This window comes from Pituophis catenifer, unplaced genomic scaffold (genome assembly GCF_029215685.1).
Source record: "Pituophis catenifer annectens isolate HBS135680 unplaced genomic scaffold, rPitCat1.0.hap2 SCAF_2, whole genome shotgun sequence".
NCBI lineage: Eukaryota > Metazoa > Chordata > Lepidosauria > Squamata > Colubridae > Pituophis > Pituophis catenifer.
This window is the reverse complement of record NW_027256882.1, coordinates 14,847,701-14,874,894: the sequence shown is the minus strand read 5'-3', so window position 1 is coordinate 14,874,894 and position 27,194 is coordinate 14,847,701. Positions and strand designations below refer to the sequence as shown.

The window sequence follows — 27,194 nt, the reverse complement described above, 5'->3', positions numbered from 1 at the left end:
AGGCGAACTCCTTAGCTGTTTTGTCCATGGAAAGGCTTCAGCTGCTGTCAACCAGCTGGCCTACCTTAGAAGGTTGTTGTGAGAGGAATGGAATGAGAACATTTTGACCCTGCAGAGATGGAACTCAACCAAGGCCTAATGGTTTGCAGAGAGAGAGAGAGAGACCAGGAACTAACAAGGAGCAATGGATGGAAACTAATCAAGGAGAGAAGCAACTTAGAACTAAGGAGAAATTTCCTGACAGTTAGAACAATTAATCAGTGGAACAACTTGCCTCCAGAAGTTGTGGGTGCTCTCCAACACTGGAGGTTTTAAAGAAGAGATTGGACAACTATTTCTCTGACATGGTATACACCTGAGCAGGGGGTTGGACTAGAAGACCTCCAAGGTCCCTTCTAACTCTGTTATTCTGTTGTGTGCGTGTCAGCCCATGAAAACCCAAGAATTCAACACATGGTTTCTACTTAACCTTTAATACTTTAAAAAAACGGAGAGAGGGGGAGAAGGTTGAGAAGGAAATTCATTCATCGTAAAATTTGGGGATATCATCTCCTAAAACAACTTCTTCCTTGACGCCGTCTTTGGTAATGGTGACGAGGTAGATGACGCCCCCACTGGAACCATCCCGGACCATCGCCAAGGCAATAGCTGGAGGAGGGAACAAAAGAGTTAAAATCCAGCACGGGAGCAGTCGATTGGACCAAAATAAAGAGACGAGTCAGAGCTACACCAATCGCATCCAAGAGAAAGTAGCTTGGCTTTTCCCAGGAGTGAACATTCTCCAATCAGCTAAGTGCCCGCCCACAACAAACAAATTCTTGTTCTCAAAAGAGGATGCTGGAATCCTGCCAGAGTCTCAGTTTCTATTGGTTTCATTTCTCAGAAGCTCCTTGGGCCTTGCATGAGGATAGGATAGGATAGGATAGGATAGGATAGGATAGGATAGAATAGAATAGAATAGAATAGAATAGAATAGAATAGAATAGAATAGAATAGAATAGAATAGAATAGAATAGAATAGACAGAGTTGGAAGGGACCTTGGAGGTCTTCTAGTCCAACCCCCTGCTTAGGCAGGAAACCCTACACCACTTCAGACAAATGGTTATCCAAACTCTTCTTAAAAACTTCCAGTGTTGGAGCATCCACAACTTCTGGAGGCAAGTTGTTCCACTGATTAATTGTTCTGTCAGGAAATTTCTCCTCAGTTCTAAGTTGCTTCTCTCCTTGATTAGTTTCCACCCATTGCTTCTTGTCCTGCCCTCAGGTGCTTTGGAGAATAGTTTGACTCCCTCTTCTTTGTGGCAGCCCCTGAGATTATTGGAACACTGCTCTCATGTCTCCCCTAGTCCTTCTTTTCATCAAATTAGACATACCCAGTTCCTGCAACCGTTCTTCATATGTTTTAGCCTCCAGTCCCCTAATCATCTTTGTTGCTCTTCTCTGCACTCTTTCTAAAGTCTCAATATTTTTTTTTTACATCATGGTGACCAAAACTGGATGCAGTATTCCAAGTGTGGCCTTACCAAGGCATTATAAAATGGTATTTAACACTTCACGTGATCTTGATTCTATCCCTCTGTTGATGCAGCCTAGAACTGTGTTGGCTTTTTTGGCAGCTGCAGCACAGTGCTGGCTCATATTGTCCACTAGGACTCCGAGATCCTTCTCATAGTTACTACTATTAAGCAAGGTACCACATACATTGTACCTGTGCATTTTGTTTTTCTTGCCTAAATGTAGAACCATATTTTTTTCATTTGGTTAGTCCAACTTTCATTGAATTTCATTTCTCGTCCAATGCCCTGCTCAGGCAGGAAACCTTACCATTTCAGACAAATGGTTGTCCAATCTCTTCTTAAAAACCTCCAGTGTTGGATCACTCACAACTTCTGGAGGCAAGTTGTTCCATCGATTAATTGTTCTCACTGTCAGGAAATTTCTCCCCAGTTCTAGGTTGCTTTTGTCCTTGATTAGTTTCCATCCATTGCTTCTTGTTTTGACTTCAGGTGCTTTGGAGAACAGGCTGACTCTCTCTTCTTTGTGGAAAACCGTTAGATATTGAAACACTGCCTCCAGATTAGATTATGGAACGACTTGCCTCCAGAAGCTGTGAATGCTCCAATGCTGGAGTTTTTAACAAGAGATTGGACAACCCTTTGTCTGAAATGTTTTAATAAGAGCCTTGGCGGCGCAGCAGACTAAAGTGCTGTTAATTGAACTCGCAGTAATTGCAGGCAGCTGGCGCTAGTTAACAGCGCCAGCTGCCTGCAATTACTGCGAGTTCAATTCTCACCAGGCTCAAGCCTTCCATCCTTTCGAGGTAGGTAAAATGAGGACCCGGATTGTGGGGGCAATAAGATGACTTTGTATAAAAAAGAATACCGCTTAGGGGGCCCCGAAAGCCCTACTAAGTAGGTATATACAAAAGTATGAAGGCTATTGCTTAACGCATTGTAAGCCACCCTGAGTCTCCGGAGAAGGATGGCATATAAATTGAACTAATAAATAATAAAATAAATAAGAGTTTCCTGCCAGAGCAGGGGGTTGGACTTGAAGACCTCCAAGATCCCTTCCAACTCTGTTATTTTGTTATTCGTGAAGGCCACCTTAGAGCTCCTAACGGCTTTATCTCCTGTGAGGCCATTTTGGATCTTGTTTGCCTGGATGGACTGCTACATAAGATGTGCATGGATCCTGGACTGAATTTTCTTTAACTCTTAAAACATGTCTGGGAAGTTTACTATTTGAAGTGGTATAGGGTTTCCTGCCTGAGTACGGGGTTGAACTAGAAGATCTTGATTCTAATTCTGAATTCGCCCTCCAAGTTTGAAGCCACACTTCTTCCACTGGGTGCGTTTGCAAGGGTGGGGAACAATAGCAAAACCTAAGTATGGCTCACCCAGCCAATGGCTGAAGAGAATGCCCTTGCGTCAGCAGTTGCTATGTAGCTTCAGTTACGGAGGTTGACAGCAAGTGGGGAATTTCCCCGCCAACTATGGAGAAGCTTAGTGGCACCCCCTGGAGGTGGAGAGATGCAATGAGCAGCAGTAGCGGAATCTCAGCTTTTTCTAGGAAAGAGGACAACCTTAAAGCAAGGGGGAAGGACCAATGGCAATGGTGGGTGTTGTGGAAAGGGTTGATTAGGCTAGGGACATATTGTCTTGGAGAAACTCTGTGTGGTCGATAAGAGTCGATAATGACTTGATGGCACACAGTCAATCAGATGAACAGATTAACAGAGTTGGAAGGGACCTTGTAGGTCATCTAATAGTCCAACCCCTCACCCAAGCAGGAGACCATACACCATTTCTAACATGGCAGTCCAATCTCTTCTTGAAAGCTTCCATTGATGACGCTCCCACAATTTATGGAGGCAACTTCTGTTCCATTGGTTGACAGTTCTCATTGTCAGAAAATTTCTGTTTATTTCTATTAAGAATACAGGTCAAACATGTTTATGTTTCAAAATCTTATTTCCTGTATTCTTAATAGTGAGGATTTAGGCTAAGAATTGTGAAATGTATTACTGTATGAGGTATTAATTGAATTGAGATTTAAAATGGATTAATAGAAAGGTAATTGTTTTGATTAAATAAATAAGAGTAAACTTTTTATAAGATGGTAATAGGGGAGATAGGTGATTTAAGATTAAGTATTGTTAATAGTGAGGATTTAGGGTAAGAATTATGAAATGTACTATGAAGTATTAATTGAATTAAAATTTAAGGGGGTTTAATAGAAGGGTAATTGTTTTGATTAAGTAAATTTGATTTAATTTTTTTTAAGATGGTATTAGTTGAGATAGGTGAGTTAAGATTAAGAAATCAGTATTATGGCAAATATAATATACAAATGTTAAAGATGGGGAAAAAAAACTGTATTAATTGATGACTGGATAAAGGCTTTGTTCCGAAAAGATGTAATTTGTGTGTTGGAAAAAATAAAAATAAAAAAAAACTTTTTGCAAAAAAAAAAAAAATCTGTTTATTTCCAGGTTGAATCTCTCCTTGATCAGTTTCCACTCATTATTCCTTGTCTGGCCTTCGGGCACTTTGGAAAACAGCTTGACCCCTTCCTCTCTGTGGCAGCCCCTCAAATATTGGAAGACGGCTATCATGTCTCCCCTGGTCCTATTCATCAGTAGACTAGCTATGCTCAGTTCCTGCAACTGTTCTTCATATGTTTTAGTCTCCAGTCCCCTAATCATCTTGGTTGCTCTTCTCTGCACTTTTTCTAGAGTCTCAACCTCTTTTTTATAGTGTGGTGACCAAAATGGAATCTGTCGATCGATCAGTGGGACAGCTTGCCTTCAGAGGTTGTGAGTGCTTCATCACTGGAGGCTTTTAAGAAAAGACTGGACGGTCACTTGTCTGAAAGGGTATAGGATCTCCTATACCCTTTCAGACAAAGAGTATAGGAGGGGGTATACAGAGGGGTTGAACTAGAAGACCTCCAAGGTCCCTTCCAATTCTGTTATTCTGTTTTACTATGCCCTTAACCAGGATACCCGCTGCAGTTTGCAGAACGGTTGGTCCTGTTTTTGAAAAAGGGATTCTGGCAGTTTCCTCTCATCCTCACCGACCCAGAATGGACCCAACCGCACAGATACCGTTTTTGGTGAACTGACGACATTCCTCACGACTCATCCCGGGTTTGTAGGCAGAATCCACATAGCCGTAAATGAAGGTGCTTCCTGACCCTCCGATGGAAACGGGCTGTCGGTTCAACATTCCTCCCAACGTACCGTAGACCTGTCAGAATGGAAGGAGAGGAGGTGGTAGGTTGCTCCCGGTTCGCACCGGTTTGCAAGAAAAAATTTGCAAATTGTAAACATTTGCAGTAGTTCGGAGAACCGGTAATAACATTGGCTGGCTACACCCCCGAACCGGTTCCCGGCCCGGTCGCCGCTCGCCGCTCGCTTACCCCGCCCACCTCATCAGAGGCCTGGACTAGTCCAACCCCATGCTCAAGCAGGAAACCCTATACCATTTTTTTTTTAAATTTGATTTATATGCCGCCCTTCTCCGGAGACTCAGGGCGGCTTACAATGCACTAAGCAATAGCCTTCATCCTTTTTGTATATTTATACAAAGTCAGCTTATTGCCCCCACAAACTGGGTCCTCAGTTTACCTACCTTAGAAAGGATGGAAGGCTGAGTCAACCTTGAGCCTTGGCGAGATTCGAACCTGCAGTAATTGCAGGCATCTGGTCTTAATAACCAGCTTAATAACAGGGTGCCTTAGACCACTGTACTACCAAGGCTCTATTTCAGACAAATGGTTGTCCAATCTCTTCTTAAAAACTTCCAGTGTTGGAGCATTCACAACTTCTGGAGACAAATCGTTCAACTGATTAATTAATTAATACATTTTGTTAATTTATAGTTCCAAGTATGGTGGAGATCCAAGGTAAATATCCTTCTATTCAATTCCTGGAGTTCATATTGTCTGAAAGTGATTAAGCAAATACCGTTTCCTGTTCTTGATGTTTTTAAACAAGTATAAACTTGCAATTTGGACCTTTTGTAAGTGTATCCTAAAGCTGCTTGTTTTTTTTTTAAAAAAAATATGAACATGACACAATGAGCAGAAATTGACTCACGTTGACTCAGCCTTCCATCCTTCCGAGGTAGGTAAAATGAGGACCCGGTTTGTGGGGGCAATAAACTGACTTTGTATAAAATAGAACATCGCTTGGGAGGGGGGGTGGGCAAAAAGCTCTACTAAGCTGGTATATACAAAAGTATGAAGGCTATTGTTTAACGCATTGTAAGCCGCCCTGAGTCTCCGGAGAAGGGCGGCATATAAATTGAACTAATAAATAAATAAATAAATAAATAAATAAATAAATAAATAAATAAATAAATAAATAAATAAATTCAACAGGCGTAGCTTTCTGGCATCGTGAGACAATGGGAAATCTTTCAATATTTCCCATCGGGCTAGGGGGTGATATGATAGCAGTATTCCAGTATTTGAGGGGCTGCCACAAAGATGAGGAGTCAACTTATTTTCCAAAGCACCAGAAGGCAGGACAAGAAACAATGGATGGAAACCTGGAATTAAGGAGAAATTTCCTAACCGTGAAGACCATTAACCAATGGAACGGTTTGCCTTCAGAAGTTGTGGATGCTCCATCACTGGAGGCTTTTAAGAAAAGACTGGGCAGCCATCTCTCTGAAATGGTATCAGGTCTCCTGTTTGAGCAGGGAGTTGGACTAGAAGATCTCCAAGATCCCTTCCGGCTCTATTCTGATTGATCAATAGTTCCCCACCGAGCAGCCTCTTCTCCAAAGTCCCCTGCTAGACTTACCTGCCCGCCATTCTGGGGGTCCCATCCAGCCACCAGGAGGTGGGCCGAGAGCTCCGGGTGCTTGTAGCTGAGGCCTTTCACCAGCGTGGCTGCAGCCAGGACCCGCGGGGGCATTTCGGTCTCCAGGCTGTGGGGAGAAGGGAAAAGGCTGAGCATGCTCAGTTGTGCCTCAGTTTTTCTCTCTCTCCGTTTGCAGTTTGGGAGAGCAGATCCAAAGTGGATCTCCAGAAGACCTTGGGCCTCGCCAGTCACTTGTGTGAAAGCTGCGACTCCAGTTTCTGGGACATTTTATCAAAGGCTTCTCACGGGTCATTCACAAAATGCTTTTAGATAGAAAATAGAATAGAATAGAATAGAATAGAATAGAATAGAATAGAATAGAATAGAATAGAATAGAATAGAATAGAATAGAATAGAATAGAATAGAATAGAATAGAATAGAATATTTTTTATTGGCCAAGTGTGATTGGACACACAAGGAATTTGTCTTGGTGCATACGCTCTCGGAATACATAAAAGAAAAGATACATTTATCAAGAATCATAAGATACAACACTTAATGATAGCCATAGGGTACAAATAAGCAATCAGGAAACAATCAATATAAATCGTAAGGATACAAACAACAAAGTTACAGTCGTACAGTCATAGGTGGGAGGAGATGGGTGATAGGAACGATGAGAAGATACCTGGGTGTTGAGTGACTCCATTTTCTGGGCTTTTTCCTGTACAACAAAGAGGCTAGATTTGCATCCCATGCTAAACCCCTACCAAGTAACCCGGATTAAAAATAATTACAGGTAGTCCTTGATTTACGACCACAACTGAGACCAACATTTATGTTGCCAAATTAGAAATGTGTCAAGTGAGTTTTGCCCCGTTTTACGACTTTTCTCGCCACGTTGGTTAAGTGAATCACTGCAAATGTTAAGTTCGTAACACGGTTGTTAAGTGAATCTGGCTTCCCCATCGAATCAGCTTGTCAGAAGGCGCCAGGACACTGCAACCGTCATAAATACAAACCAGTAATCGAGCGTCCGAATGTAAATCATGTGACCATGGGGGTGCGGCAACGGTCAGAAATGTGAAAACAGTCCTCGGTCACTTTTTTTCAGTGCCGTTGTAACTTCGAATGGTCACTGAGCGAACTGTTGTAAATCGAGGACTTTCCATTTATTTCCTGACCATTCAAAGTGAGGGCCTGCTTTGGATAGTGCAGATGAGGCTGAGCGTTCATGAGGATTATTAAAACTTTTTTTTTTTGGCTCTTCTGGATTAGTAAAAATAAATTGAATGTGCAAGAGATAGATTTTAACCGTGTTTTAAGAAACCGTGGCTAGGAAGGGCGAGGAAAGAGTAGAGGAGAAGGCTAGATTCTCTGTTTTCCCCATCTGTAAAATGGGTGTAATCATCACTGTGAAGACGCAGTAAGTCTGTTTATGCTTCCGCTCACACAGAGAGGGCCTCCTCAGGGTGCCGTCAGCCAAACAATGTAGACTGGTGACCCCCAGGGGGAGAGCCTTCTCTGTGGGGGCCCCTGCCCTCTGGAATGAATTACCCCCGGACATACCCCCGGACATCCCCGACCTCCGCGCCTTCCGTCGTGCAGTGAAGACCCTGTTATTCCAGCAAGCCGCTCTGATGGGATAAATGATTTTAATTTGGTCTTAATGGGGTTTTAAAATTGGTTTTAAAATGAGAGTTTTAAATTCGGCCCATGATTTAACTATTTTAATCTGCTCTTAAATTCTATTTTTGTACATTGTTTTTATTATGGCTGTTCACCGCCCTGAGTCCTTCGGGAGAAGGGCGGTATATAAATTAAATTAAATAAAAATAAAAATAATAAAATTCCTTCCAGGAAAGCAAAGCAATTGGCACCTTTCGGACTGCAATTGTTCTCCCACTGACTTGGGGAAAAAAATCCCCCTGAACTCAGGAGCGCATAGCACTGCCTTGCAAATGTCAATTGGAAAATAAAAAAGCATAGTTTAGAAAGGAAAGGAGTGCTGGCAACACCCAAGATAGCACCAGGATTCCTTGGCTTCAGATGTCGGTACTTTCCAACTCCTCGCTACAAGGGAGCGCTTGATCCCCTGACAGGAGCCAATAAGATCTGCCCTTTGGCTGCTGCCTTTTCTGGGAAATCAAGTGATAAAAAAGAAGCACCATTTTTAAAAGGGCCACCAGGAGGCGATGCTGCATCGGTAAAAATTTCCCCACCAAGGACAGGGTTGAGCTGGAAGACTCTCCCAGAGACACCAAGGAATGAATGAATGATTGGGTTTAATTATAAGTGGATTGCTTGAGGCACCTTTTCCCCTTGTTTAGAGAGGAAGGGAAGAAGGCTTTCTTGTTCCCAGAGGCCCGGAGGGAAAAAACATTTAAAATGGGCACCTAACATCAAAAATGTCATTAAAAAAGCACAACAAAGAATGATCTTCCTGCACCAACTCAGAAAGCTCAAACTGCCCAAGGAGCTGCAGATTCAGTTCCACAGAGGAATTATGGAGTCTGTCATTTCCACCTCTGTAAATGTCTGGTTTGGCACAGCAACCCAACAAGACAGACACAGACTTCAACGGGCAGTTAGGACTGCAGAAAAAAAAATAATTGCAACCAGCCTGCCTTCCGTTGAGGACCTGTATACTGCACGAGCCAGAAAGCGGGCTGTGAAAATATCTACAGACCCCTCAGTTCCTGGCAGGGCCGGATTTTCCTATAGGCTAACTAGGCTTCAGCCTAGGGCCTCAAGATCAAGAGGGGCCTACATTCAAATTGTTAGCGAAATTAAAATTACACTATTCTAAAAACAGTGAACACTAAAACACTGAACCGAAAATAAGGAGAAATTCTACGCATATCACTAATAAACAAACATAAACATGTAATTTACAAACTTAAAAAATGGGAGGTGAAAGGGCCTCATAAGTGGAATAGCCTAGGGCTTCTTTTCATCTAAATCCGGCCCTGGTTCCTGGACATAAACTATTTCAACTTTTTCCCTCAAGATGACTCGATAGGGCAGGGGTGTCAAACTGGATTTATTCGAGGGCCAGATCAGCATTGTAGTTCTCCGCTGGCTGGCGGGAGGTGGGTGAGGGGGGCAGGAGCGGGGGGGGAGATGGGACAGACGTCTCCTGCAGCACTTTACCAGCCAAACGGGAATGGGGCCCCCTGTGTCTCGTTTTTGCCCTCCATTGCCTCCTGCAGCACTCTGCCAGCTGAAAACGGGCCTTCCGAGGCCCGTTTTCAGTCGGCAGAGTGCTGCTGGAGGCTGTGGAGGCCAAAAATGGGCTGTGCGGGGCCCTCATGGGGCCCAGCTCATTTTCAGTGGCAGAGGCATCAAGAGGCCAGTCCTTTGATATTCTCACAGGCTGGATTTAAGCACCCCGCGGGAAGGATCCGGCCTGCTGGCCTTGAGTTTGACACCCCTGCTATAGGACATTGCACGCCAAAACAACTAGACACAAGGACAGTTTTTTCCTCCATGCCATCGTTCTGCTAAACAACTAATTCCCACAACACTGTCGAACTACCTAATAGGGCTGCCTTGCTATTATGCTTCTCATCTTTCCTATTATCTATTTCCTTATCTTCTTATGACTATGTTGCTTGTAGCTTATGATTTATATTGATTGTTTTATTTAGTATCCTAGGATGATTTGTGTTGATTGCTTGTTTAGTATCTTATGACTATCACCGAGTGTTGTATCTTATGACTTATGATGATTGTATCTTATGAATATGATCATGATTCATGATTTAGCACCTGTTGCTTGTATGTACACTGAGAACTTATGCACCGGAGACAAATTCCTTGTGTGTCCAATCACACTTGGCCAATAAAGAATTCTAATTCTAATTCTAATTCTAAATATTCTAATTCTAATTTCTCTTTCACTTTTCTGACATGAGGCTCGGCTTTTGACAGAAGATGAGCACAGAGATCGCATTGTTTTTACACCAAAATCTCACAAAGTTCCAAAGTGGTGGAAATATTGCTGCCTTTTCTGATTTGGAGCATTTTTAAATGTTACACACAGACACAGACACACACAAAAACACCTAAAGCTATTTGCTTGTAGGCCTTGTAGACTTCAGGGTAGAATAGGAGTCTCTGAAGAGACATAAAACTCACAAAGATCCCCCTGAGAAAAAAGGTGACTTTTGCGTTCACAGAAGAAGCAGGCCTGAGACGCACAGAGACGGGGTCGAAAAAGTCCAAATGGCGAACACCTCCCTGTGATCAAAAGCCTGCTCTGTTTTATGTACATTGGGAAGTTCAAAGCTTTAATCACAGATTTCGGGCCACCATCTTGACTTTTCTGACTCCACCCCTACAGGCCTCACCTCATGAAGATGAGGAACGTATCATCCGATGACTGCCTTGGCGGCTAATTTCCACCCTTCCCTTCTCTCTCTTGTTCATCCCTGATCACAACTGATCAGGAGTGCATTAGGTCTACTCTATCTAGATCCCACTTTGTGCCCTGCTGATCTCTCTTCCTTCTTCTCAGATCTGCAACCCTGCCAGTTCGTGCCCCTTGAATGTGCTTTCCTTTCTGGGACCAGAGGACAAGCAGAGCTGGAGACTACTCTGGGGTTGGGCTTCCATGGAAGAGGTGGACCCTGGTGGGCTCCCGTGAGCAGCTCCTTAGACTTCCTCACCTGTGGAGCTCCAGCTGGTAATTGATCAGATCAACCATGGCCTGAGCATCAGCCGCGGAGCCAGAGAGGGCACAGTAAATCCGGTCATGCAGGGGCTCTAGCTTGTTGAAGAAGCAGTTGACCACCGATTCCCTGGAAAGAGGAAGGCAAGATGTTGAAAACAATCGGAATAGAAATAGGATTAGGATTGAATAGAGAATATAGATAGTAGAATATAGAAAGTAAAATATAGAATAGAGTAGAATAGAATACAAGAATAGAATAGAATAGAATCAAGGGAAGAATAGAATAGAGTAGAGTAGAGTAGAGTAGAGTAGAGTAGAGTAGAGTAGAGTAGAGTAGAGTAGAGTAGAGTAGAGTAGAATAGAGCAGAGCACAGCAGAATAGAGTAGAATAGGAATTAGAATTAGAATTAGAATTAGAATTAGAATTAGAATTAGAATAAAGAATAGAATAGAATAGAAGAATAGAATAGAATCAAGGGTAGAATAGAGTAGAGTAGAGTAGAGCAGAGCAGAATAGAATAGAATTAGAATTAGAATAAAGAACAGAATAGAATAGAATAGAATAGAATAGAATAGAATAGAATAGAATAGAATAGAATAGAATAGAATAGAATAGAATAGAAGTAGAATGGAATGGAATAAAGAGTAGAGTAGAATAGAATAGAATTAGAATAAAGAATAGAATTAGAATAAATAATAGAATAGAATAGAAATAGAATAAAGAGTAGAATAGAATAGAATAGAATAGAATAGAATAGAATAGAATAGAATAGAATAGAATAGAATAGAAATTCTTTATTGGCTAAGTGTGATTGGACACACAAGGAATTTGACTCCACTGCATAAGCTCTCATTGTACAAATAAGCAACAAATGATAAATCACAATCATAATCAACATGAAAATACATTCGTCATAAATCATAAGAAACAACATTTAGTGATAGTCATGGATACTAAATAAACAATCAACATACATCATTCTTAAAAAATTAAAAATAAATTGTAAGAGACAGAGAGAGAACAAGGCCCTTTACATGATCCTTTTACCACCCTTCTGCTTCGGTGCACTTCCCATACTTCACACAGCCAGCAAGACTGGGCTGGTAAGCCTAAAAATGCTTCTTCCTGCCTTCCTCCCCACTTTGAAAATCAGGTTTCTCCCCTTCCTTGGCATCGGCTGCGCATGAAACTCACATTCCAGCAACATCACCTGACCTGCGTGGGCATTTCATTTCTCTTGGATGAAATCAGGGGTCTCCAAACTTGGCAAATTTAAGACTTGTGGATTTCAACTCCCAAAATTCCACAGCCAGCACATGGGGAATATGCTTTAAGGCAGGGGTCTCCAACCTTGGCAACTTTAAGCCTGGCAGACTTCAACTCCCAGAATCCCCCAGCCAGCAAAGCTGGCTGGGGGATTCTGGAAATTGAAGTCCGCCAGGATTGAAGTTGTCAAGGTTGGAGACCCCTGCTTTAAGGTGCTGTGTTAAATCTCACCCACTTTCATCTCATGGTAGCACCAAGCCAACTCTGGCTGATCTGGAAAGGATCCAGTTAATACTTGGATGGGGGACCACAAGGAAATCCCACGGAGGAGGATTAGACTGGGTGATTGAAAAAAAAAAACACCCTGAAATAAGGCAAGAGCAAAGGACTCCTCGATTATCTTAGCGGAAACTGCCTGGGCCTGTTCCTCAGGTCACCAAGAATTGACATCAATGAGACTTTCCTGTCCCCTCTGGTCAATGAAAGATATTAGACTTATCTTCCCAATCGCATTCACTCAGATGCACATATTCCTTCAGCCCTTACCCTGCAGAAACTCGGGAGTCAGAGCCCAGGACGACCCCGCCATCAAACTCCACAGCCATGATGGTCGTCTGTAGAGGAGAAGAGGAAAAAGTGTTATTCGTTGAGCAGAAGAAAAATAACAGCATTACAAGGCAATTTGTAGTGCAGAGCAAGAAAGACGATTAGGGGACTGGAGGCTAAAACATAGGAAGAGCGGTTGCTGGAATTGGGTATGTCTAGTTTGATGAAAAGAAGGACTAGGGGAGACATGATAGCAGTGTTCCAATATCTCAGGGGCTGCCACAAAGAAAGAGGGAGTCAAGCTATTCTCCAAAGCACCTGAAGGCAGGACAAGAAGCAATGGGTGGAAACTAATCAAGGAGAGAAGCAACTTAGAACTAAGGAGAAATTTCCTGACAGTTGGAACAATTAATCAGTGGAACAAGTTGCCTCCAGATGTTGTGAATGCTCCAACACTGGAATTTTTAAAGATGAGACTGGACAACCGTTTGTCAGCGTTCCAGAAAACCCCAACTCCAATTAAAAACTCCGAGGCAAGCATTTTCTCAAAGTTCCATTTATTAGAGTTGGTATACTGGCACATCTGGGAAAACCCGAATCTGAGAGCTCCGGGTTTTCCCTCAGTAAATCAAACCTCCCCCTCATCTCCTCACTGATTAGTCCATCACATGTTCCAATCCATCCCATCTCGAGACATCACTCCAACCACTCCTTCTCCAGATGCAGGATTGTCCTGACCTTGACCGAAAGGAAGAATGCTATTTTATTTAAATAGTACATTCCCTCTACTAAATCCCCCCTCCTACTTTCCCATACATGAGAAGATGGCAGCTTGGAAGCTTCCGGGGCTAATATGGCTTCCAAATCGGACACCATTTGTCTGAAAGGGTATAGGCAGTGGTGGGATTCAAGTAATTTAACAGCCGGTTCTCTGCCCTAATGATTTCTTCCAACAACCAGTTTGCCAAATTGCTCAGAAAGTTAACAACCGGTTCTCCCGAACTGGCTGAATCCCACCACAGGGTATAGGGTTTCGTGCCTAAGCAGGGGGTTGGACTAGAACGTGACACCCCTCTTGCGCGAGCTGCACTGGCTCCCAGTGGTCTTCCGGGTGCGATTCAAGGTGTTGGTTACCACCTTTAAAGCGCTCCATGGATACCTTCGAGACCGTCTTCTGCCACCAGTAGCCTCCCACTGGCCAGTCCGCTCCCACAGAGAGGGTCTCCTCAGGGTGCCATCGGCCAAATTATGTCGGCTGGCAACACCCAGGGGGAGGGCCTTCTCTGTGGGAGCCCCTGCCCTTTGGAATGAACTGCCCCCAGAAATTCGTAAAATCTCTGATCTCCGTGTATTTCGCTGTGCCCTCAAAACCTTGTTGTTCCGCCACGCCGGGCTATCAATGTAAAGATTTTAATTGGTTTTTAAATATGGGATTTTAAATTTGGGGGTTTTAAAATTGAGCCCATCATTTAATAATTTTAATTATTAAATGATAGGGGGGAGGGTCGAATTAGAACTCGGGTTGTGGGTTTGGGGGGAAACCCACAAGGGGGAGGGTTCGGTCTGGCCTCGAAGTGCGGCGGGGGGGTGGGGGACCTGGGGTCGAGGGGGGTGTTAGAGCTCATCTGGATAGTGTTTCAAACATCAGTACTGTGAGTGGGAGGGGTAGATATGGCGGGAGCAGGGGGCCATATCATGTTAGGGGAGCGCGCACCCGCTGTCTACGAGCGGTGGCATGCTCCGGCCCCCTAGGCTCCACCCGTTCTCCAGGTTGCATAGACCCTCAGGGCCCAGGCCTTCGGCTGATGCTGTGCAATGCCAGGTCCGTAGTAAATAAAGCCCCCCTCATTTGTGATCTTATTCAGGAGGGGGGTGCGGACCTGGCAGGTATTACGGAGACCTGGTTGGGCCAGGAGGGGGGGGTTCCCCTCGTTGAAATGTGCCCACCAGGTTTCCACGCATTCCATCAGCCAAGGTCACAGGGGAGGGGCGGGGGGGGTAGCGGTTATCATTAAAGAAGGCCTGAGACCGAGGGAGGCCACTGTTCCTCAGACGGCCGGCTGTGAATCCCTCCTTGTGAAATGGGGTCACGGGGTTCAGAGGGGTTTGCTGATCACGTACCTGGCTCCCTGCCACGTGGCAGCAGCCCTGCCTGAGCTACTCAACGTCATCGCCGCGGTGGCGGTTGATACCCCTAGGCTTATGGTCATGGGGGATTTCAACCTGCCGTCCGTGGGTGAGGCGTCAGAGGTGGCTCAGGAGTTCATGGCTTCCATGACAGCCATGGACCTGACCCAGTTAATTCATGACCCTACCCACACGGGGGGAAACACGCTGGATCTGGTTTTTGTCTCTGGACAGTGGTTGAGTGATCTCGAGATAGGGGATATAGTCATCAAGCCCTTGTCATGGTCTGATCACTCTCTCCTTTGTCTCGACCTTCGAACCGCTACACCCCGCCGCAGGGAGGCGGAGCCGGTAAGATGGTTCCGCCCCAGGCGCCTGATGGAACCTGATAGGTTCCAGATGGAGCTTGGGCCATTCCCTGAGGCTCTGGCACACGCCTCGACTGGAGACCTAGTGGCCGCCTGGGATAGGGCGGCCGCTGGAGCTCTGGACCGAGTCGTGCCTTTGCTGCCTCTGACCCGGCGCCGATCTCATTTAGCTCCTTGGTTCACTGAGGAGCTGAGGGAGTTGAAGCGCCGGAAAAGATGCCTAGAGAGCAGTTGGAGGGCCAGTCTTTCTGAATCTGACCGTACACTGGTAAGATCTCATATTAGGAATTACCTAGTGGCAATAAAAGCAGCGAAATGTAACTATTTTGCTGCTCTTATTGCATCATCAGATAATCGCCCGGCCACCCTGTTTAGGGTGACCCGCTCCCTGCTCCACCAGGAAGCGCGGGAGGACCCCTTGGAGGGTAGAGCCGAGGATTTTGTTCAGTATCTGTATGACAAAATCACTCAGATTCGGGAAGATCTGGACTCCGACTGGGTAGTCTCAGGGGGAGGGACTGGGGCAGGTCTTGAGAATGTTATCTGGGATGAGTTTGATCCTGTGACCCCTGAGGACGTGGACAGGATTCTGGGTAGACTGAACGCGACCACCTGTTTATTGGACCCGTGTCCCTCCTGATTAGTGCTGGCTTCTCGGGAGGTGACACGAGGCTGGTTCCAGGGGATTATAAATGCTTCGTTGGGTGAGGGTGTCTTTCCTGCCGCCTTGAAAGAGGCAGTGGTGAGGCCTCTCCTCAAGAAGCCTTCCCTGGACCCGGCAATGTTGGTAAATTATCGTCCGGTCTCCAACCTTCGTTTTGTGGCGAAGGTTGTTGAGAGTGTGGTTGCACAACAGCTCCCCCAGCACCTGGATGAAACGACGTATCTGGATCCGTTCCAATCGGGCTTCAGGCCCGGGTACAGCACGGAAACGGCATTGGTCGCGTTGGTTGATGATCTCTGGAGGGCTCGGGACAGGGGGTGCTCCTCTGTCCTGGTCCTGTTAGATCTCTCAGCGGCTTTTGATACCATCGACCATGGTATCATGCTGCACCGGTTGGAAGAGTTGGGGGTGGGAGGCACTGTGTTGCGGTGGTTCTCCTCCTTTCTCTCTGACTGGTCGCAGTCTGTGTTGACAGGGGGACAGAGGTCGACCCCGAGGCCCCTCATATGTGGGGTGCCGCAAGGGTCGGTCCTCTCGCCTCTCCTGTTCAACATTTATGTGAAGCCGCTGGGCGAGATCATCCGTGGTTTCGGGGTGGAGTACCATCAGTACGCTGACGACACCCAGCTGTACATCTCCACCCCGGATCACCCCAACGATGCCCTTGAAGTGATGTCCCGGTGCCTGGAGGCCGTACGGATCTGGATGGGGAGGAACAGGCTCAGGCTCAACCCATCCAAGACCGAGTGGCTGTGGTTTCCGACGTCCCGATATAGGCAGTTGACGCCATCACTGAGTATTGGGGGCGAATCATTGGCCCCCACGGAGAGGGCTCGCAACTTGGGCGTCCTCCTGGATTCACGGCTGTCTTTAGAAGAGCACTTGACGGCCGTGACCGGGAGGATTTTTCATCAGGTTCGCCTGATTCGCCAGTTGCGTCCCTTTCTGGATCGGGACTCGTTACGCACGGTCACTCATGCCCTCGTCACCTCCCGCCTGGACTATTGCAATGCTCTCTACATGGGGCTCCCCTTGAGGAGCACCCGGAGGCTCCAACTGGCGCAGAGTACGGCCGCGCGGGTGGTAATGGGAGCGACGTGGCGCTCCCATGTGACACCTCTCCTGCGCGAGCTGCACTGGCTCCCGGTGGTCTTCCGGGTGCGCTTCAAGGTTTTGGTTACCACCTTTAAAGCGCTCCATGGCTTAGGACCTGGTTATCTACGGGACCGCCTACTACCACCAATAGCCTCCCACCGGCCAGTTCGCTCTCATAGAGAGGGACTCCTCCGGGTGCCGTCAGCCAAACAATGTCGGCTGGCGACCCCTAGGGGGAGAGCCTTCTCTGTGGGGGCACCTACCGTCTGGAATGAGCTCCCCCCGGAGATACGGAGGATCCCGGATCTGCGCACCTTCCGCCGCGCTGTGAAGACCTTTTTATTCCAACAGGCGGGCTTGGCCTAATCTCTTCCCTTTTAAATATGTAAATTTTAATCTGTTTTTAAATTATTGGGGTGTTTTAATCTGTCTGGGCCAAAATAATTTAATTTGATTTTATCTGGTTTTTAAATTTTTTATGTCTATGTTATTTTATTGTTTGGCTGTTCACCGCCCTGAGTCCTTCGGGAGTAGGGCGGTATACAAATCGAATAAATAATAATAATAATAATAATAATAATTTTAAATTTTGTCTTGTCTTTGTGCTTTTAATCAGGCTGTACACCGCCCTGAGTCCTTCGGGAGAAGGGCGGTATAGAAATAAAATAAAATAAAATAAAATAAAATAAAATAAAATAAAATAAAATAAAATAAAATAAAATAAAATAAAAAAATAAAAAATAAAATAAAAAAATAAAAAAAAATAAAAAAAAAAAATAAAATAAAATAATAAAATAAAATAAAATAAAATAAAATAAAATAAAATAATAAAATAAATAAAAGACCTCCAAGCTCCCTTCCAAGTGTATTGTATTGTATTGCATTGCATTGTATTTTTTTTTTTTTACATCGTGGCGACCAAAACTGGATGCAATATTCCAAGTGTGGCCTTACCAAAGCATTATAAAGTGGTATTAACACTTTGCGTGATCTTGATTCTACCCCTCTATTCATGCAGCCCAGAACTGTGTTGGCTTTTTTGGGAGCTGCAGAATGCCAAGCACGGAACAAGACTCCTTCTCCAGCTACGCAGGGGAATTTGAGCTGGCAGGGTGCCCAGAAGGACCTGCCTTCCCCATCCCAGGCGGGTGAAAAGTTCAAAGATCAGCTTCATCAGCGACTTTGTAGCTGGGTAAGAGAACACCTGCTTCCTTACAGCCAACAGAAAAACCAAGCGGTACAGATAGTCCTCGACTTACGACCGCAACGGAGGCCAAAATTTCTGCCGCTAAGCGAGACAGGGGCTTGAGTTTTTCCCCTTTTTACCACCTTTCTTGCCAGAGGTGTTAAGGGAACCGTGGCAGTTGTGAAGTTGCTTAACGCGGTTGTTTAAGGGAATCCGGCTTCCTCCTTGACTTTGCCGGTCAGAAGGTCACAGAAAGGGGATCACATGACCCCAGGATATTGCAACCGTCATAAATAGGAGCCAGTTGCCAAGCGTCTGAATTTTGATCATCAATTTTGATCGTAAGGATACAAGCAACAAAATTACAGTCATACAGTCATAAAGAGCCTGGTGGTGCAGCTGACTAAAGTGCTGTTAAGTAGCACTTAGCTGCCAGCTGCCTGCAATTACTGCGAGTTCAAATCTCACCAGGCTCAAGGTTGACTCAGCCTTCCATCGTTCCGAGGTAGGTAAAATGAGGACCCAGATTGTGGGAGCAATAAGTTGACTTTGTATAAAAAAGAACACCGCTTGTGGGGGTGGGGGGCGAAAGCCCTACTAAGCAGGTATATACAAAAGTAGGAAGGGTGGCATATATAAATCAAACCAATAAATAAATAAATAAATAAATAAATAAATAAATAAGTGGGAGGAGATGGGTGGTGGGAACGATGAGAAAATTAATAGTAGCGCAGACTTAGTAAATATACCAGTGATGGCTAACCTTTTCCGGACCAAGTGCCTAAAGCGTGCAGATGCACCCTAATCCCCAACATGCAATGCGCACACGCCTCCTGCATGCGCCCTGCCCCCATGCGTGGCCCCTGCACACGCCCTGCCCCCCACGCATGCGCGGCAGAGACCCGAAGACCAGCTGGCCAGCGGGAGGCACGCATGCATGCATGGCGGAGCTGAATTGGGGCGATGGCTCGCATGCCATCAGAGACGGTGCTGCACAGCGGCCTGTGCAGATTGTAGCTGATTCCGACAATGAGGAGGCTGGTGTGGTGCTGCGCCAGCAGCCTGTGCAGTTGGCGCTCGAGTCAGACAGTGAGGCGGCTGGAGAAGATGTGTTGCCAGAGGCAGGGATTCAGCCAGGGCCTTCAGAACCTCCAGAAGCTCCTTTAAGTGAAGAGGATGAAGAGGAGGAGCCTCTTCTCAATGCACAGGCGCGCAGAGCTGCCAAAAGGCAGGAGTCGCTCCTCAGGAGGAGGTCTCCTCGAGAGTAAGGCTTGGGGCTAATTGGTCACTCCCTAAGCCTATTTAAGGAGGAATTCCGACTGAAGCAATTTGCAGGGAACAACTTTAGTTCACTCTCCTTCGTGTCTGGATTCTCTGCAACATTGCTTCTGCGCTTTCTGCCAACCCTAGTAAGATTGTGATTACCTTATTTTAGGATTCTTGTTTGTTTTGTTTATTTGTTTTATTAGATTTATATACCGCCCTACTCCCGAAGGACTAAGGGCGGTGAACAGGCACAAAATAAAATACATAGATACAAAAGTTAAAAGACATAATTAAAATCAGATTAAATAATTTAGCCCGAGACAATTAAAAAAACCCAATAATTTAAAACAGATTAAAATTTCGATTTAAAAGAAGTTTAAAACAGGGGAGAAAATTAGGCCAGGCCAATTTACAACACAATTACAATTACAACAGCTTGTAAGCTGTTAAGAAAGTTTATTAACATCCTTTGTTTGAAAAAGACTGAGTTATTTTAGTAAATTAAGTTTTGTGCAGACTTGGTGTGTGCTGCGTTCTTTGGGGTCCATAGCTGGGGCAGAACAGCTGCATGCCACCTCTGGCATGCGTGCCATAAGCTTGCCATCACGGCCCTAAATCATTTCAGACAAGTGGCCGTCCAATCTCTTCTTAAAAACCTCCAGGAATGAAGCACCCACAACCTCTGACAGCAAGCTACTTATGGGGATCCCACGGGGAAACAAATTATGCATACAGAATCACTCCCCAGGGAGATCCCTCCCAGCAAGGATATCAAGTATCGGTAGCTATGAGAGGATCTCATGGCAAATTTCAATACAGGTAGTCCTCGACTTACAACCGCAATCCAGCCCCAAAATTTCTGCTGCCCAGTGAAACATTTGTTAAGTGAATTTTGCTCCCCTTTTACGACCTTCCTTGCCAGGGTTAAATCACTGCGGTCGTTAAATCAGTCACACGGTTGTTAAGTGAGTCGACTTTGCTTTGTCCGAAGGTCAGAAAAGGGGATCACGTGGCCTCCAGGACGCTGCAACCGTCCCAAAGACGAGTCAGTTGCCAAGCATCTGAATTCTGATCAATAGATCGAGGATACTACTACAACGGTCGTAAAGTGTGAAAACTGGTCATATGTCACTTTTAGCAGAGCTGTTGTAACTTTGGACAGTCACTAAATGAACGGTTGTAAGTCGAGGATGATCTGTATTGTTTTATTTGCATAATTGACGGTTACACACTTAAAGCACTCAAATATATTTAGATACGGTGTTTCTCAATCTGAGTGTTCTCCCTGGAGGGGCAGATTCAGTTCTGCCCAGGCGATGCTGGGTGTAACTGGTGGGACATCTTAAGTAAGGGAGACAGGCTCCTTCACATTAAAATTACTGTAAGTTCGAATCCCACCAGGCTCAAGGTCGACTCAGCCTTCCATCCTTTCTAAGGTGGGTAAATTGAGGACCCAGTTTGTGGGGGCAATAAGCTGACTTTGTATAAATATACAAAAGTATGAAGGCTATTGCTTAACGCATTGCAAGCCGCCCTGAGTCTCCGGAGAAGGGTGGCATATAAATCAAATTTAAAAAAAAAAAAAAAAGGCCTCCGGGGGATGGAAAATCACTCTAGATGTGGGCTGCCCATTTCCCAGTTTCTCCTCTATAAGTCAGTAAATGGAGTCTCTTGCTGACTTCCCAGACACATCATTTCTCTTTTTGGGAGCAAATGAATGAAACTCCCTTTTTTTTTCTCAATCTCAGTCTAGCCGAGGGGATTTCCTGGTGGTCTCCCATCCCCGCTTAGCTTTATTTTAAGATGTTCACTGAGGTGCTGCTGTAACAATTGCACAAAAATGGGAGTAAATCAGCTCTCTTTTTGGGGGCAAATGAATGAAACTCCCCCCCTTTTCCCCCAATGCCTTAGTCTTGCCCTGGGATTTCCTGGTGGTCTCCCATCCCCGCTTAATTTTAAGATGCCCACCGAGGTGCTGCTGTAACAATTGCACAAAAGTGGGAGTAAGTCAGTTCTCTTTTTGGGGGGGGCAAATGAATGAAACTCCCCCTTCCCCCCCACCCATGCCTCAGTCTAGCCCGGGGATTTCCTGGTGGTCTCCCATCCCCTCTTAGCTTTCCTTAAGATGCCCACCGAGGTGCTGCTGTAACAATTGCACAAAAATGGGAATAAATCAGTTCTCTTTTTGGGGGGCAAATGAATGAAACTCCCCCCCCTTTCCCCCCCAATGCCTTAGTCTAGTCCTGGGATTTCCTGGTGGTCTCCCATCCCCGTTTAGCTTTATTTCAAGATGCCCACCGAGGTGCTGCTGTAACAACTGCACGAAAATGGGAGTAAGTCAATTCTCTTTTTGGGGGCAAATTAATGAAACTCCCCCATTTTTTTTTCAATGCCTCAGTGTGGGGGGGGAAGGAATTTCCTGGTGGTCTCCCATCTCTTCTTAGCTTTCCTTAAGATGCCCACCGAGATGCTGCTGTAACAATTTGCACAAAAGTGGGAATAAGTCAGTTCTCTTTTTGGGGGCAAATGAATGAAACTCCCTTCCCCTTCCATGTCTCAGCCTAGCCCCGGGATTTCCTGGTGGTCTCCCATCCCCGCTTAGCTTTCCTTAAGATGCCCACCGAGGTGTCGCTGTAACAATTGCACAAAAAACGGGCATTAAGTGTGACCGGTGGGCAATCGAGGTTTGCTTCCAGGCCAGATTCCGCCTTGCAGGTAGAAACAAAGCGCTTCCACGCTTCTTGAATTCAAACGTCTCCCCGATCCAACTTCCTCGTTTCGCGGGGGGGGGAAAAAAAGCCCTTGCTCTTCCACGCCCCACCCTCCCGTGCCAATGTTTGCGAGGGGGGACCCCTGAGCTGCACCCCCGCCCTCTGCAGAGCCACTCACCCCGGTGCTGATCTTCGTTACCCCGCGATGGTCCATAGCCGCCCCTTCCCACGAAGCGCTTCCACGGAAATCTCAGATCCGAGATCGAAAGTGATAGCAAAGAGTCCCCCGGACGCAGCGCCTCCCGCGGACATCAGAGGGCGCCCCGAGCTGTCAATCAGCCCCGGAAAACACGCCGCGATCGTGGGCGCAGAGCCACTATTATTCCCCCAGCCAGTTTAGTCGAAGGAAGCGGGGGGGGAGGGGAGGGGGCTCGGCGTCGCTTCCCCACGCGGCTTCCCCACGCGCGAGAATCCGTTTCTGGGGCAGGGAGGAGTTTGACCCGGGAATCGGGCTGGTTCCCTGCCAACCACTAGGCAAGACTAGCAAATCTTGCCCCAAAGGGGCTTTTTCAGGAGGCAACTGGACTTTCTTGGGGTTGTTTTTTTTTCCTTTTGAAGACGTTTCGCTGCTCATCCAAGAAGCTTCTTCAGCTCTGACGGGACGGTGGGGAAATGGAAGGACTGAGATTCCTTGCAGACAGCTGGTCATTTGTCTCAGTGGTGAACACTACCGGTTCTGTGGGCGTGGCTTGGTGGGCGTGGTATGGCTTGGTGGGCGTGGCAGGGGAAGAGTATTGCAAAATCTCCATTCCCATCCCACTCCAGGGGAAGGATACTGTAAAATCTCCATTCCTATTCCACTCGTGGGGGAAGGATATTGTAAAATTCACATTCCCTCCCCACTCCTGGGGGAAGGATATTGCAAAATCTCCATTCCCTCCCCACTCCTGGGGGAAAGATACTGCAAAATCCCCATTCCCTCCCCATTCCTGGGGGAAGGATACTGCAAAATCCCCATTCCCTCCCGACTCCTGGGGGAAGGATATTGCAAAATCTCCATTCCCTCCCCACTCCTGGGGGAAGGATACTGCAAACTCCCCATTCCTGGGGAAAAGATATTGCAAAATCTCCATTCCTATCCCACTCCTGGGGGAAAGATACTGCAAAATCCCCACTCCCTCCCCATTCATGGGGGAAGGATATTGCAAAATCCCCATTCCCTCCTCACTCCTGGGGAAGGATATTGCAAAATCTCTATTTCCACCCCACTCTGGGGCCAGCCAGAGGTGGTATTTGCTGGTTCTCCGAACTGCTCAAAATTTCCGCTACCGGTTCTCCAGAACCTGTCAGAATCTGCTGGATTTCACCCCTGATTTGCCTCCTTTTAGAGGGTCGTAGAAGCCCTTGGAGGTTTACTCGTGTCCTCAGGGTCACCAGAGTTCCTGTAGTCTGCAATTTTTTCCCTCTGGAAATCCATTCCTACTCCCACACCATTCCAAGGGTCGTCATCCCAAAATGTATAGCTACAGCTATATAGGAATATAAATCAAGGGTGAAATCCAGCCGGTTCTGGAGAACCGGTCGGTAGTGGAAATTTTGAGCAGTTTGAAGAACCGGCAAATACCAACTCTGGCTGGCCCCAGAGTGGGATGGAAATGGAGATTTTGCAGTATCCTTCCCCTGCCACACCCACCAAGCCACACTACGCCCACCAAGCCACGCCCATAGAACCAGTAGTAAAAAAAATTGGATTTCACCACTGATATAAATCCTTCCATTCCCCACTGTCCTGTCAGAGCCGAAGAAGCTTCTTGGATGAGAAGCGAAACATCTTCAAAAGAAAAAAAAACAAGGAAGTCCAGTTGCCTCCTGAAAAAGCACCTTTGGGACAACCATGACCCGGATGAGCTGAGAAACTCTACAGACTTTTACTACACCGTTTACTTCTTGAACTCTACTTTTCTCCCCTCTTTTTCAAATCCAGCTGGACCCCAGGATGTGGGCCCTGTTTTCAATACTGAATGTTGGGATTCTCATATTTAAAATGAGCCGGGGGTGGGGATATTTGTCTTCCTTTTTTAAAAATAATGCTCAGTTTTTGTTTGAATCACATGTCCGTGAGATGGCTAGTGAATAAATTTAGTACAGGTAGTCCTCAACTTACAACAGTTCATTTAGTGACCAAAGTTACACCAGCACTGAAAAAAGTGACTTATGACCATTTTTCAAGGTTATGATTGTTGCAGCATCTCCAGGGTCACATGATTTACGTTCGCATGCTTGGCAACGGGTTCATATTTATGACAGTTGCCATGTCCCGGGGTCATGTGATCCTCTTTTGCAACCTTCAGACGAGCAAAGTCAAGGGGAGAGCCAGATTCACTTAACAACCGGGTTACTAATTTAAGAACTGCAATTATTGGTTTAACAACGTTGGCAAAAGAGGTGGTCAAATGGGGCAAACCTTGCTTAACAAATGTCTCACTCAGCAACATAAACTCTGGGCTCAATTGTGGTCGTTAAGTCGAGGACTACTCTTACTAATACTTAGAAAATCAGCATTATCCCTGTGTTGGGCCTACAGCATCTGAGAACCCCTGACAAGGATGCAAACCAGCAAAATGATACATTGGATATTGGCCGCGTTCGCACGACCCATGTATCCGCCTGGCGATTTAGCGCTTTGTTAAAAGGAGAGTTTGCACACGCTGAGCCCCAAAGGAGGAACTACTGTATAGCACTGTAGTTGTAGCTGGTTTTTGTGAACGCAACTGCAAAATTAATGATCTTGATCAGGCCTGTTGTGTGAATCCGACTATGATGCAATCCTTGTAGCGTTTGGCAGAAACTCATTCAGCTTTTGGCCTCCTTCTTGAAGCTGGGTCAAAATGTAAGCCTCCTGGCTACATTTCTGCTCCCGACAGATGATACATTACATTTTCCCTCCTCTTTTCTCCTTTCCCTAGAGAAGTACAGCTCCCTTTTTTCTGGCAGTGGTGGGTTTTTGTTTTTTTTTGGTCTTCAAAATGTATTGATTCCTGACTATTACCAAGTCTAATCCTTGCAGTTTTCCAAAAGTGGTTTGCCATTGCCTCCTTCTTAGGGCTGCAGATCTAGTTTCGGGCCTAAAACCAGATTAGACTTCAGAATCTCCCACTTCCTAAGCAGGTGCCTTAACCACTACACCAAACGGGCTCTTGACAATTCTTTGAATCCGAATAAAAATATTGTATAACAGGAAACTGGGGGGGGGTGAAGGGGAAGGGATGCCTTTGAGGTGCGGTCAAAAGAATCAAAATGGCGGCCTGGCCGTTTGAGGCTTTGCCTTTTTTTTAATGAGGGCTTTTCCTCAGGGCTGTCTTAATAGCATTATGGGCCACGGGCAAAGCAGTGTACTGGGGCTCCTACGACAACTACTCACAGGAATAAAAATGTAAATGGTTGACAAAATTAAACATATATTTATTTATTTATTTGTTTGTTTGTTTATTTATTAAATTTGTATACCGCCCTTCTCCTTTCAGACTCAGGGCGGTGAACAGCCAAAATAAAAACATTTGTACACAAAAGTTAAAATAATTATTAAAACTAATTAAATGAAATTTGGCCCATAATTTATAACATATCAATTAAAATCAATATCAAACATTAAAACCAACATAGAATCAGGCCACCCCGGCTATATATGTATTTTATTGGCACTTCAAACAAAATCGGTGTGGAAAACATTAAAAACATGCTGTGCAGCAACAACTAATCAACATGATTAACATTTGAACAATACACAAGGCTTGAAAAACACAATAATACTCAGTAAGCCATACAGTTGCTGTATTTATATGATACAAGGTGCATTGAAGGGTTAACAGACACAGATTGGTATGGGGCCCCTATGCTTCTGGGGCCCACGGGCAAGTGTCCATCAGGCCCATGCGTTAAGACAAGCCCTCCTTTTCCTTCTTTGAAGCCAACATCCTGGTTAGCTTTTATTCTCCAAAGCATCTGAGGGCAGGACAAGAAGCAATGGGTGGAGACTAATCAAGAGAGAAGCAACCTAGAACTAAGGAGAAATTTTGTGACAGTTTTTATCCGTGGGCTGTCAGATTCCTGAATAAGAAATAATATCATAACTACGTAGTATGATGGACTGCAGGGCCAGTGCAATGTGTAACATGTTCACACTGGTGCAATAGGACTGGGTGTTTTGCAGGGATGAAATCCAAAATTTTTCCCTACCAGTTCTATGGGCGTGGCAGGGGAAGGATATTGCAAAATCTCCATTCCCACCCCACTCCAGGGGAAGGATATTGCAAAATCTCCATTCCCACTCCACTCCAGGGGAAGGATATTGCAAAATCTCCATTTCCCACCCCACTCTGGGGCCAGCCAGAGGTGGTATTTGCCGGTTCTCAGAACTACTCAAAATTTCCACTACCGGTTCTCCAGAACCTGTTAGAATCTGCTGGATTTCACCCCTGGTGTTTTGTTAATAGGATTTATCAGTGAGCTGTTGGACAGCATTACTTGGTCTGTTGTGTGGATGTTTGGGTGGTTTAGGGGTGGAGAATTGTGGTGGGTGGGAATGTGTTTGGGGATTGTTATGTATGGTTGGACCTGGACTTTGGGTGTTAAATGAATTTCGTTGTATGGGTATACTGTGTATACACGTACAATGACAACAAAGTTATTGATTGATTGATTGATTGATTGATTGGGTTAGGGATTTTCTCTCTTCACTGTGAGTTATATTGTGTTGGGGGTGTGTGTGCACTGAGGGAGCTCAACCAATCTCATTGTATATATGTTGTGCACTGACGATAAAGATTTGAATTTGAATTTAGTTACCGGGTGGAACAAATTAATCAATGGGACAACTTGCCTCCAGAAGTTGTTGGTGCTCCAGTACTGGAAGCTTTTAAGAAAAGATTGGACAACCATTTATTTATTTATTTATTTATTTATTGGTTCGATTTA

The 27,194-nt window shown here is 45.5% G+C and overlaps 1 protein-coding gene across 1 annotated transcript; it reads right to left on the bottom strand.

The window, feature by feature from the left end:
- Nucleotides 1–476: 476 nt before the first annotated feature.
- On the bottom strand, nucleotides 477–22,484 carry PSMB9 (proteasome 20S subunit beta 9). The gene is made up of 6 exons (XM_070936336.1): nucleotides 22,399–22,484; nucleotides 12,804–12,871; nucleotides 10,986–11,117; nucleotides 6,315–6,441; nucleotides 4,611–4,752; nucleotides 477–648 (listed from the first exon to the last, which is right to left on the bottom strand). Exons 1-6 carry the CDS (start codon nucleotides 22,432–22,434, stop codon nucleotides 521–523), a joined length of 633 nt encoding a protein of 210 aa, XP_070792437.1. The 5' UTR covers nucleotides 22,435–22,484; the 3' UTR covers nucleotides 477–520.
- Nucleotides 22,485–27,194: the final 4,710 nt, after the last annotated feature.